This window comes from Convolutriloba macropyga, chromosome 2 (assembly GCF_964194025.1).
Source record: "Convolutriloba macropyga chromosome 2, txConMacr16.3, whole genome shotgun sequence".
NCBI classification, from domain to species: Eukaryota; Metazoa; Xenacoelomorpha; order Acoela; family Convolutidae; genus Convolutriloba; species Convolutriloba macropyga.
In genome coordinates, this window is record NC_134469.1 from 8,141,438 (window position 1) to 8,153,003 (window position 11,566).

General features: G+C 36.1%; 1 protein-coding gene across 3 annotated transcripts in view; it reads left to right on the forward strand.

Moving 5' to 3' along the window:
* Window positions 1-8,726, forward strand: part of LOC142356167 (glycerol-3-phosphate dehydrogenase, mitochondrial-like) — an 86,911-nt gene extending 78,185 nt beyond the window's left edge. For all 3 annotated transcript variants that reach the window (XR_012761372.1, XM_075408141.1, XM_075408134.1), the window contains one exon: window positions 7,552-8,726. Coding sequence is in view for 1 of the 3 variants with exons in the window: in XM_075408134.1 (XP_075264249.1) it covers window positions 7,552-7,653 (102 nt within the window). In the remaining 2 variants the exon portion in view is untranslated. The remainder of the gene's footprint in view (window positions 1-7,551) is intronic.
* Window positions 8,727-11,566: the final 2,840 nt, after the last annotated feature.

Genomic DNA, 11,566 nt, shown 5'->3' on the forward strand with positions numbered 1-11,566 from the left:
CTACAAACTGCTAAAACTTTATGTCCAACTCGGCTTGTTAATCAGGAAAGTTTACAGAGTGCTTTAATTTCGACAAGAAAACTGGCTGTCGCCATATATTACACTAAATAGTGAAAAGCGGCAAGTTGCGTCAAACAAGTTTGAAGAGAACTTTTATAAACTGATGAATAATGCAGTTTATGGTAAAAACTGCGAATCGAAAAGACGCAGAAATAAAATAACAATCTCACGAGATGCCGAGCATGCGCTGAAGATAATATCCAGATTTGAGTTTGATCGCTATATGATCTTTGGGGAGAATTTAGCAGCTTTGACCACACGACCAAAGTCCATTTATTGGAACACTCCCACTATTGTGGGAGCGACTATATTAGATCTTGCAAAATTCCACATGTACTCATTCCATTACAATGTCATGCGCCCCAACCTTAATTGTCGCCTTCTTTACAGCGATACAGATAGTCTCCTTTATGCGATAAAAAGCGACGATTTTTATACAGAGTTATCGCAGAAGCCTCAGTCAGTATTAAGTCATTTTGATTTCTCAAATTACCCACCCAATCACTTTCTTTACGATACCACTAACAAAAGAGTCGTCCTCAAATACAAGGACGAATTCGCCGGCGACTATATTACTGACTTTATCTGTTTGAAGCCGAAGCTGTACTCCATCCTGTCAAAAAGTAAGTTTATTCTCTCATAAAACAAAATTGTTAGTTGTATAAAAATTCGTATTGGGTTAATAGGCATCTGGAAGGTGTTAAATCGTATTATATTTACATAGGGGGTTAGTAATTATAATAGCACCTAATTTTTCTCATTTCTTTCTTTCTTTTAGGTTGTCGAAAACTTTTAGCAAAAGGGGTGACGAGGGCCGCACAACAACATCTTCGCCACGTCGACTTCCTAAACACTCTCAGCACTGGAAACCACCTGCGCTCAGAGAACACCAGGATTGTATCCGACCACCACAGGCTGCAGACAGTTACTACAAACAAAATTTGTCTGTCAGCTTTTGACAACAAGCGCTATATACTACCCGATGGCATAAAAACCCTCCCGTTTGGCCATTATGAAATTGTCGATTATGCTATCGATGAAATTGATTGGAATAACGACGATGTGGAATGGGATTAAGACGATTTTAGCGACTTACTTTTGAGCTCTAACCCAGAATGGGATAACAGTTTTGTTGTACCACATTCCTCTCTAGATACCACCCAAAGCTCCAACACATGGCAACCACCAGACCCCGGTTTTGTCGCTGCTCAGAATATAAATGATTCGGATATTGAAAGTAGCGATATCGTTGATTTCGATGCCAGTTTTGAAGAAAACTCTACGCCCGATAATCCGTTCATTAATTTTGAGGCAGAAGAAGCAAGTGAAAGCGAGTCAGAGGGCCCAGTGTGCAAAACTGCAAGGCGATATTAGTGTGCATAATTAATTTTAATTGCCCAGAGAGAGACACGCAAAACTGAACCAGTATTGATTTTGCATGCAGTGTGATATTTGGTTTTAATTTAATTTGTTTGAGTGTTTTGAAATCAAAAGCAAGCGGCGAGACAGAAGGCAAAGTTAAAGGGAAACAAAAGCGGCAAGACTCAAAAGGGAATGATTGAATAGGAGAGGGATATAAACAGCGGCGGAAAGATTTTATCCCGCCTATCCTATTCCCACTTAACCGCCACTACCTATTATCTTATGGTTAAGAGTCGAATGATAACCCCCCCTTTCTTTACGTAGATATTATATACTACTAATATTGTTCCATTTTAAATTGCTTTTATACAAAGTTTGTAGCAATTATATTAGTACTGCGGTCTTTTGTATGCGATTTTTCGCTTGATCGATTTTTGGTCTGATGCATTCCACTTTTCGTCCTTAAAGACGGGATAAACAGGTAAAGCCCGGAAGGCATTAAGCCACTGAACAGCTCTCTACTTAGAGCTTTGTAATCTCTAGGTGTACAATTCTCAAGATGCTGAGAAGATATAAAATCATTTTGAAAGGGCAGTTGCTTTTGGCGGTTTGACCCCCTTCAAGCCCCCTCCACAAATGCGTCACCTACTTCTAGCTCCCCTAAGACCAAGCTGACTACTTTCGAAGTCAACCGCTTGCGGATACTTTGGGATCCTTTCACCCGACGTTAGTCGCCTATGTTCGATAATTTTATGCATATCGTAGTACTAATTTAAGTGCTTTTTCTTATCGTTTGTTCGGATTTAAAAAAGCAATATTTTCTTTTTGATGTCGGCTTCTCCCAGCTTATTTGGTACGTATTACTTGCAACCCGCAAGCGCACATTCTATACCAACACATAAGGTCTCTTAGGCAAGAGGAATAATTTAGCCTTTTATCCAAATTTTGAGGCCTAATAATAGAATTAGACATCAATGTCTGTGGTTATGTCAGTAACTTTTACTATTATCTAAGTATGCAATTCGCCGAAACTGTTGAGACATGAATTCATAGCGTGAAGGGCGGTTCTTAGAGTTTGACTTACTCCATCCCCCCGCACGCGTGATCACTCCCGCGCGCTGATCACCCATATGCCCATGTTCAGCCCACCCCGCCACCTCAAGCCATTGGACGAAGCCAGCGGCCCGCCAGTCGTTTGAGAGCTATCTGCACGACTATAGTCGATTATATTAGCCATTTTTGTACAATTTTTTTTGATGAGAGGCTAAACGCTCTGCTTTAACTAACAGAAGGAAGAGCAACCAATTAAAATCCAAATTAGTGTCGCGCTTTTAAAAGGTTTTCTGTCTTTTTTGACTTTCTGCGAATTATTTCTTTTATGAATTAAGTGAGGGTAATCTTTTGTGCTAGCCGATTACCGTCATTTTCTTTTCAAAACGTTTTAAGGAAATTTAGGTTATTTGAGTTTAACCAAATTACAATTTTTTATCCTTTTTTGAAAACTCTATTTCCTTCAAATCGTAGAATATCGTAGGGTTGCCAAAACGAAGTGTATGACAAAGATCAGATGATTTTTTTATTGTCAAATTTTTTATGAGTGCGTTTTTCCGGAGGTTTGTAAATGCAACTGTAAGATTTTAAGCGTCGATAATTTCATTTCAAATAACTGGATTCGAGAAACTATTTAATGATGTTTGCGTGATTGACGAATCGAGTTAAAAAAATTTCCTGCGTTTGCTTTTTGATACCGCATTGTAAGTGGTGTCTGCTGGTAGAGTATGCGTCTCCTGGATTTCTAATGTATGTATTTCTTTTGAAAAGTGGAGTGTTTTATTTTAATGAAATTGAATTATTTTTTGGTTTGAAAAAAATAGCAGATTCAAGAGTTCGTTTTTACAGTCCTGTTCCTGTTTAACTGCAGTATTTAGCGCTGCTCGGTAAGCGCAGTATTTAGCGCAGTCCTGTTTAACTGCAGTACTTGCGCTTGAGAGCCTTTTATTGTCTAGAAGGTTTTCAATTCTCGCAATATTAGTGATTTGCGCAGTTTCATCTATTGCTTTTTTATTTGATCTCAAACGATTTTTGTAATTATTATTAGCCGTCCACATCTTTTCAGCCGGCGATTATAGTGGCCCCATTTTTAATTATCAAAGAATATGAATTGTATTGGTGCTCTTTATCCGTCTCGAAGAGGAGTATTGGAGAAGTCTTTTTAAGCAATTTTATTGGGGTGAATTATGAAGCAGGAAATGAAACACGTAAAAAATTTGAGTAGTTTGAGTGCTGAACAAAATTGAAGGGTGGAGCGAAATGATAGTGGTTTTTTGTTGATACCGCTGTTTTCGAGAGAGCGAGAAATTGAGGTGTGAAAAAACTTCTATTAGCGAGGAAAGTCTTTTGTTCACATGCGGCTTTTCGAAGCAACTGTTTTTGTATAAGAGGTTCGATTATGATATTATTTTAATTTTGATAAAGATTTGAAGGTTTCTCGAAATAGTGAGTTTTATGGTAATTTGGAGGTTTTTCAGTTATTTTGCTGATTTTTAGGCGCATTGGGCCATTTTTGGTTTTTTGCTTTGTTATACTGCTTTAAGTAGGATTTTAAATGACGCTTTTCACATACAGAGATTTAGATACAAAATGAGTTATGTTTTGTTGGTTTAAAACATTTTTTTACTTGTGAAATATGACAACAAATTGAGATATTTTTCTTAATTCCTTGCAGTTTATCGTTTTTTGTATCATCTTAGACAAGTTTCTTAGCCTATTTCCTAATGCTGTGCCAGAATTTTAATTTTTTTGCTGAAAGGAACATTTCTTTCGCTTTATGTGCCCTTGTGATATAAACAAATATTTTCTACTGTTTTTAGTTCAAGTTATTTTTAATAGCTTCTTGAATTGACTTCACGTTTTCGAATTCTCGTAAATGGTTTTTTATGTAAAAGTTTTTTGAAGACTTACGGTTATAGCTTCTGGAATTCTTAGGTTTATCTTGTTAAGATCTGTTCAATTTTTTCCGACTTTCTTGTGAATGAGAAGTGAAATTGGAGTAGTGATTTTAATCACGCTAGAGTAGTAAGAGGAGCCAAGAGCGAGTAGTTTCAAGTTCTGACATTTTTGCAAACTGTTCAAAATTGAAGTGAGAAAATGCTGTTTAGACAGATTTTCGGCTTTTGAGCGCTATTTTTTTCACGTGCGGCAATTTGACTTTTTTTTGTTTTTTCCGCATCTGTTGTTCAAACCCCTCATAAACCAACTAATGGTTTTTTATGACTTTTTCATCGTGAATTAAGTGATTTTCTGTGGAAGCTACCTATTTTTGTAGTTTTTCGTTGTTATTTAGTCTGTTGCTGATAGGTCTCAATGGCTCTCTAATGAGTTATATGTAAATCAATAAAATGGTTTGCTTCGAAATAAAATGGTTCTGATGAATTTTACAATAATTGATTTCTAAAATTTTTTTTTATCATTCTTTGAATTTTTTCATTTTTAATGCAGTGTATTGTTCTGTCACTTAGTCTCTTCATATACAGCTCTAAAGGTAATCTCTTGTTGTTAATTCAAAACTGAAGTTTTTATCGACTTTTTACAAGGGTTTGTGCTCGAAATTGAGTCATGTTCGAGGTCTAGTTGTGTCTTTCCATAACTAAAAGTCTTCACGACTTTGACATTATTTATTTTAAATAAACGTATTTTAAATTAGCGAGTTTTTGGATTTTTCCAGTTTTTGTAATTATTTTTTGTTTTGTCGCCTAATCATTAATTAAAATTCTCATTCGTTGAATGTAATGAAGTACATGATTTACGTTATATAGTGAATATGGTCAAAGTCAAATGAGCAAAATCAAAAGAAATGGGATAAACACTTTAAGCCCGGTCATTAAGTCATAGTGCATTAGGTAATCAAAGTTTATTAGAGCGGTTGCTAGCTGACATTAAGCTAGCTGACTTTGCTAGCTAGATTTCAATTTAGAACCTTATTAATGTAATTTTAGAATCTAACCAAATATGAACAATTTGCGCACCAAATAAGAATACTTTGACAATTGACAAAATTCTGTCAATATCTCTCTCATTTTTTTCTGTTTCAATCCCAATATGCGTCAAGCGGGTCAACGTTGGCTTTTTTCCAACAATTTGCGGGCTATGTTTCAACTTTTTGGATTTAATTTTTTAGTGACCAATGAAACAGTTCTCACCTTAAGTTTGGGCTTAAGGATAATTTTTAATACCCAGATATATTTTGAGGATATAAACATCACGAATTTCAGCAACCTTAAGCTTAAAAGTATGGAATTTAATAGATATTAGCATTTTGCTTTTTAAAGTTTTCAATAGTTTTGTTTTTGAGTGATTTTCTGCCCTCTGCTTGGCTCTGAACTAATCCGATTTTTATTGTAGCCTACATATTTGCACTTTTACACTTTTATAGTTTTTGGCAAGACTTTCTGGTTGTGATGAAATTAGTGTCGTTGAGCGTTTATAAGGTATTATTAATTTCAAATTTTAGTGTATTTTTTTGTTTCTTAACTGCATTTTTTCAGCGTGTTTATTGAAAAGGGTTAGTTAATCAGTAAACTGTCTTGCTGTGGGGTTCTCGAACCATTTTTAAGGACCTAAAACTGTTTCTGAAGACAATAAAACTAATAATTTGGAAGAGTATATTAAAAACTGGTTTTTACAATTAAATTCACTTTTTGTTGTTTTTGCTTCGGCTTGTCGTTTGTCTTCTGAAAGATATCTGTGAAATGCCGCAATTTGTGTTATCATTTTTATCCATTTTTTATAGTATCGGTTTTAGTTTCTTTGACAACGAGAGCATCTGAGAGACAAATTCTGTTTGATAATTCTTAAATTTTTGTAATTTTACTAATGCATAAACGAGTTGGTACTTTAAAAATACATTTGTACAAACATCAATGCTCATTCCTTTTTCTGTTTTTTGCCAATCCCAATATGGGTTATGGGAATCAAAGGCGGATATTTGCCGGCGTCCTGCCGAGTCTCGAGTGTGTTTCAAATTTTGTTTGGTTTCCTAATGATAATTTGGGCGTTTTTTGTGTTAAAGTTTAATTCGCGCGGTTCCGCCGGCCTTTTCTGGCGTTTTGCTGGCTGACTTGATGCAATTTTTTGATTGATCGTTCTTGCGTCTGGCCGATTTGTCTGTGTCCTGAGAAAGGGGAAACTATCGAATTAGTGGTGCTGGTACAGTTGATGGACCAGCAGGGAATCAAGGACAAATGGGCCAGACGAAAGAACAATCAAGCAAAAAATTGCAACAAGTCAGCCATCGGAACACCAGAAAAGACCGATAGAATCACACGAAATAAATTTTGTCTATTGTATCAGTATTCGTGACTGATACTATAATGATGCATTATGACAGTCTTGTTAGTATTCGAACGCTTTTCGAGAATGTATTAAGTCGGTCATTTTATTGTCTTCGATCGATTGCAAATCGTTTAAAACATGAAGCGACAGGCATGTTTTTAACGTCTTTTATACTTTTCCCACTAGAAACATTGCGGCTTGCTTATTTCTCCTCACCATTTCTTCGCTTCAACTAACGCGTAAGTTTGGGTAGGGGGAAAATTGTACAAATTTGAATTGAATTATTTTGCTCGATCTGCCACACCGCACAAATTGGTGTTTGAAAAAAAAATCCCAATCAACAAAATTTTTGTTATCCATTTACTGTTGCTGTGAATGAATTAAAGAAGGAATGGATTTACCCTCAAGGAAGCCGACAGGAACTAATAGTCATTTGAACTGAATGCACTGGACTGCCTTGTATATAGTGTTGTCATTTTGATAGTTGTTGGGAGGGCAGAGGCATGTTTTCTTTGGGGAGGATCGGGGGGGGGGGGGGGGGGGGGGGGGTGGGAGGGAGGGAGGGAGGGAGGAGAGGGGGGGGGCATCGGTCGATCCCATTGTCCCAATAGTTGACGACATTTTAATGTAACTGGTTACTGTGTTCTGTGCTAAGAGTCTGCGTGCGGCTTTTTAAATTGTCTGTGGTCAATTTTCGTTCTGTTGTTGTTTTTTCTGCCGTGTCCATAATATGCAGTAGCCTGTCTTACTTGAATATTCTACTCTCGGCGATTTTAATTTATTTATTTTCTGTTTTAGTTGATGAGTTGCGTGAAGCGTGGAGACGTCTTGACTAGCAAAGTGCTCTCTCCCCTCGTCGCAAGCGTCAAAGCCCGCAATATGCCCAATCGTGACCAATAACACCACTACGCACAAACACCCTACCAACATTGACATTGACAAGATAGTTTCTTGAAAATTCGAAACCCAAACATGCCCAGAACCACAACATACTAACTCAAGAAAAATTTTAACTATCGAAATCAATGACAGTTGAATGCCTCCATCTATTAAAATCAATATCGCTTTTTTTAGCAATTTACTCAATAACTGGCTCACTTTTTAGGATAGAATCAAAACTCTTTTTTGTTCTCTGCGTTCTCTGTTACATTTTGCCTCTGTTTCAACATCCTCACAAAATCAGAAGACAAGATATGGTGGTGAAATACATTTTTTTGCTGGTCATCAACGAAATTCGACAATAGTTGTTAGAGCATTGTTTTTCCGTCACCTAGAGTTTTATATATAGGCTCAATTTCGAAATCTGTAATCAAAATTATTGGTGCCTTTTGGTGAAAATTATATTCTGAAAGTTAAATGTAATTTGGGAAAAAATGGCGCTCTATGAAACGGAAGTCAAGCATGAATTGCTCTCAAACGAGATTTTTGAGGTCTTGTTAGATTGTTGTTTTTTTATCGGACAAATTTGTCATTGTTTGATAAAGATATATTGACGAAGCATTTGAAAGTAAATGATTGCTCGAGTTTTGTTCGAAATCTTATCTAATCGTAGATTGATAAAAGTACCAATTACTTTTGACAAAATTTCAAGATTTCCGTTTTGTGAACAAAGCCCTTGAAATGTACCTGACTACGTTCCATAATAAACATTTTAGGAAATAATCTAATATTTGAGAGCAGTTCGAAGAGTTTTAATAGATTATGTTTACATAGTGTGGTAATAGTTAATAAGTACAAATTTTATGTTGGGATATATTGTCCTAATTGCTTTAGAAGCAGTTCTGTTTGATGCTATTTCGCTTTTTACTCGATTGATTTATAACTGGCTGGTCACATCACCTCAAATTTTCTCACAGCTCATAATTTGTATATTAATACAATAAAGTTGATAACATTTCAATTTGCAATTTGGAATTAAACGACCCATTAATTTTTAGTTAATGCTTTTAATTTTAATTGAATTAGCAAAACAACTTTTTAAATTTAGTTTGCGTTGTCAATGATGAGTTGGAGATTAAGCAAGATCAAATAGGAATATATGTGCTCTGAAACAATATCGAGCGTGGTGACATTACAATACTTACGATGAGATGGGGTCAGGTTGTTTGGTAATGTTCTTGATGAGCCGATTAAGATATTTTTGCAGTCCGTGACCACTGCATGTTGTCAATGCCTGTTTCTACGGTCGTTTATTGATATGTGTATAGTGGTCTGACTGATAGTTCCAATTAATTCAAACTTTGGTGAGAATTGAAATCAGCGCTTAAAAGTAGCGGAATTTCACTCGTGGAGGCTGATAGAGACGAAAGAGGAGCAAAAATATAAAGTTGATATTAAAACCGAGCATTTCCATGCTCTGCTTGGTCTAGCCTAGAACCAACCCTAGACTCACGCCCCACCTCAGAGTGGCGGAGAGCAATCCGACAGCGCGCAAGTAGACTAAGTAATTGCTCTCAAACGAAGTTTGTAGCAATTATATTAGTCCTGTGGGACTTTTTTATGCTATTTTTCGCACGACCGATTTTTCGTCTGACGCTTTTGACTTTTCGTCTTCAAAAACAGGATAAACAGGTGTCGCCCAACGGGCATTAATCGCTCTTAGAGCCTTTCAGCTCAAACTGTTTTGGATACTTATGGTGTGAAGGGTGGTTCTAGAGGTTGAAGACACCCCCATTGCTGACCCCCCACTATTGTCCCCACCCCCCCCCCCCCCACCGTGCTGTTGCCCCCCACCCCACTGTTTCCCCACCCCACATAAGCCCCCGGTGCAACCCCCCCCCCGTGGCTAGCTACTGGTGAACAATCGCTTGCTGAAAACGCAAATTTATACTATTTTTGCAATTTTTTTCAAACTTTTTGAAAATTTTTGACATTTTTTGATTTTTATCAGCCCTAGATGTCAAGGAACCTCCTTTAGGAATTTTGTGCAATTTTTAATTTTTTTGACTTTTTTTTTCTTATTCAGGTCTTCCAGTCCCAGCGGCCAGAAGACATCCTAAGGGTTTTGATATTTAGTTACTGACAAACTATTATTGGCCATGGAATAGTTTTTCAACTTTTTAATGTCACAAATTTTAGCAATTTTTTTGATAAAACTTGTTTTTTTTTCAAGTTTTTTATATTTTAAATTTTTGTGGTTAGGTTTTTTCAGCCTCAAGAGCCAAGGAACCCCCTGTGGGATTTGAAAATAGGTTACTGTACAATTTCTAGACTAAATGGAATGTCTTGCAAAACATCACGAATGTTAGCTTTTTTTTTTTACAAAACTTGGAATTTTTCAATTTTTTTTCACATTTATTGTCATTATTCAGGTTTTCTGAGCCGAAAGGGTCAGAAAACGCCAGTTAGGGTTTGATAATAAGTTATTGGAAAATTTTCGCTGGTCATGGATTAATTTTCAACTTTTTGATATCACAAGTTTTAGCAATTTTTTTTTATAAAACTAGCATTCTTTAAGTTCTGAAAAGTTTTGCCATTTTTTAAAGTTTTTCTAGCCTCAATAGCCACGGAACTTCCTCTAGGGTTTGATAATATGTTACTGTATAGTTTATAGATGTAATGGAATGTTCTTCAAGATTTTAATATCAAGAATTTTAGCAATTCATGTTATTGAATTTCTTCCGGCTGCAGAGGCCCTGGGACCTCCTCCAAGGTTTGATAAAAAGCTGCTCCATAGTTTCTAGAATTAATGGGATGGTGATCAACTTTTTTTACGGCTCCAGTTTTTTTTTAATTTTTGAAAAATAAAAATTTTCAAATTTTTGGAAAATTATGTTCCAAGTGTATGGATCTTTATGAGCCTGTGAAACTATTTCAGGCTTGAAACAGGGAAACTGATTAGTCTCTTGAGACAATGAAATAGTTCTAACGATTTTATTATCATGAATTTTAGCAAGATTTTGTTAAATTTTGCTATTTTCAATTTTTTTTATTTTGTCCTTTACTGAGTTTAACGACTCTTACCGGCCAACGAAACTTATCAAAGTCTCGGCAATCGGTTACTTGACAGAACTTTCGATACAAAAAATTGTTTTGAACTTGTTTTTCTGTGATGTTGAAAACTATTTCTAACAAGGCTAGAAAATTAAAAGTTGCAGAGTCGAATTCCATCATGGAAAATTTTCATGTCTCTCTTTGTCGGTTAGGGTTCCTTTCCTTCTCTTTCTCGTTCAGGTTTTATCTCTCTCTTTGTTGATGCTTCAGCTGCTGTTATGTGGCCGAATTTCATCATCTCTGATCCTCATTAACAATGAGTTATAGCAGAATTGTTTTATCATAAATGATCTAACAGTGTCTTTAGGAAATCATTGTTAATTGCTCTCAAAAGCAATTTTTAGCAAATATATTAATCTTGTTTGTCACTTTTATGCAATTCTTCGCTCGGCCGTTTTTTTTTTGTCTGACCCATTTGAATCTCGTCTTCAGAAACGGGATAAGAGGTCGCGCCCAGAGGTCACTAAACCGTGGCTAGCTGCTGACGAAGGCAACCGCTCGCCAGTCGTTTGAGAGCATTCGCCCGACGTTAGTCGGTTATGTTTTCGAATTTTGAAACGCTGTATAAATATTACAATACATTAGTACGAATAGCGCTGAGAAAGATTTATATCACCTAATTCTGTCGAGTGATTTCTCTTGCGAAGTGCAATAAACAAAATGAGAATAAACCTATGTGTTTTTAATCCTACGAAAACTGATAATTAAAAAAATAATGATCACCCTGTAGGTAATTATCCCTTACCTCATGTAAGTTTGCTGTTAGTTCTAATTCATGCAGGGAAATAAACTTTCATTTAACGCCGTCAGCCTCTGTAAA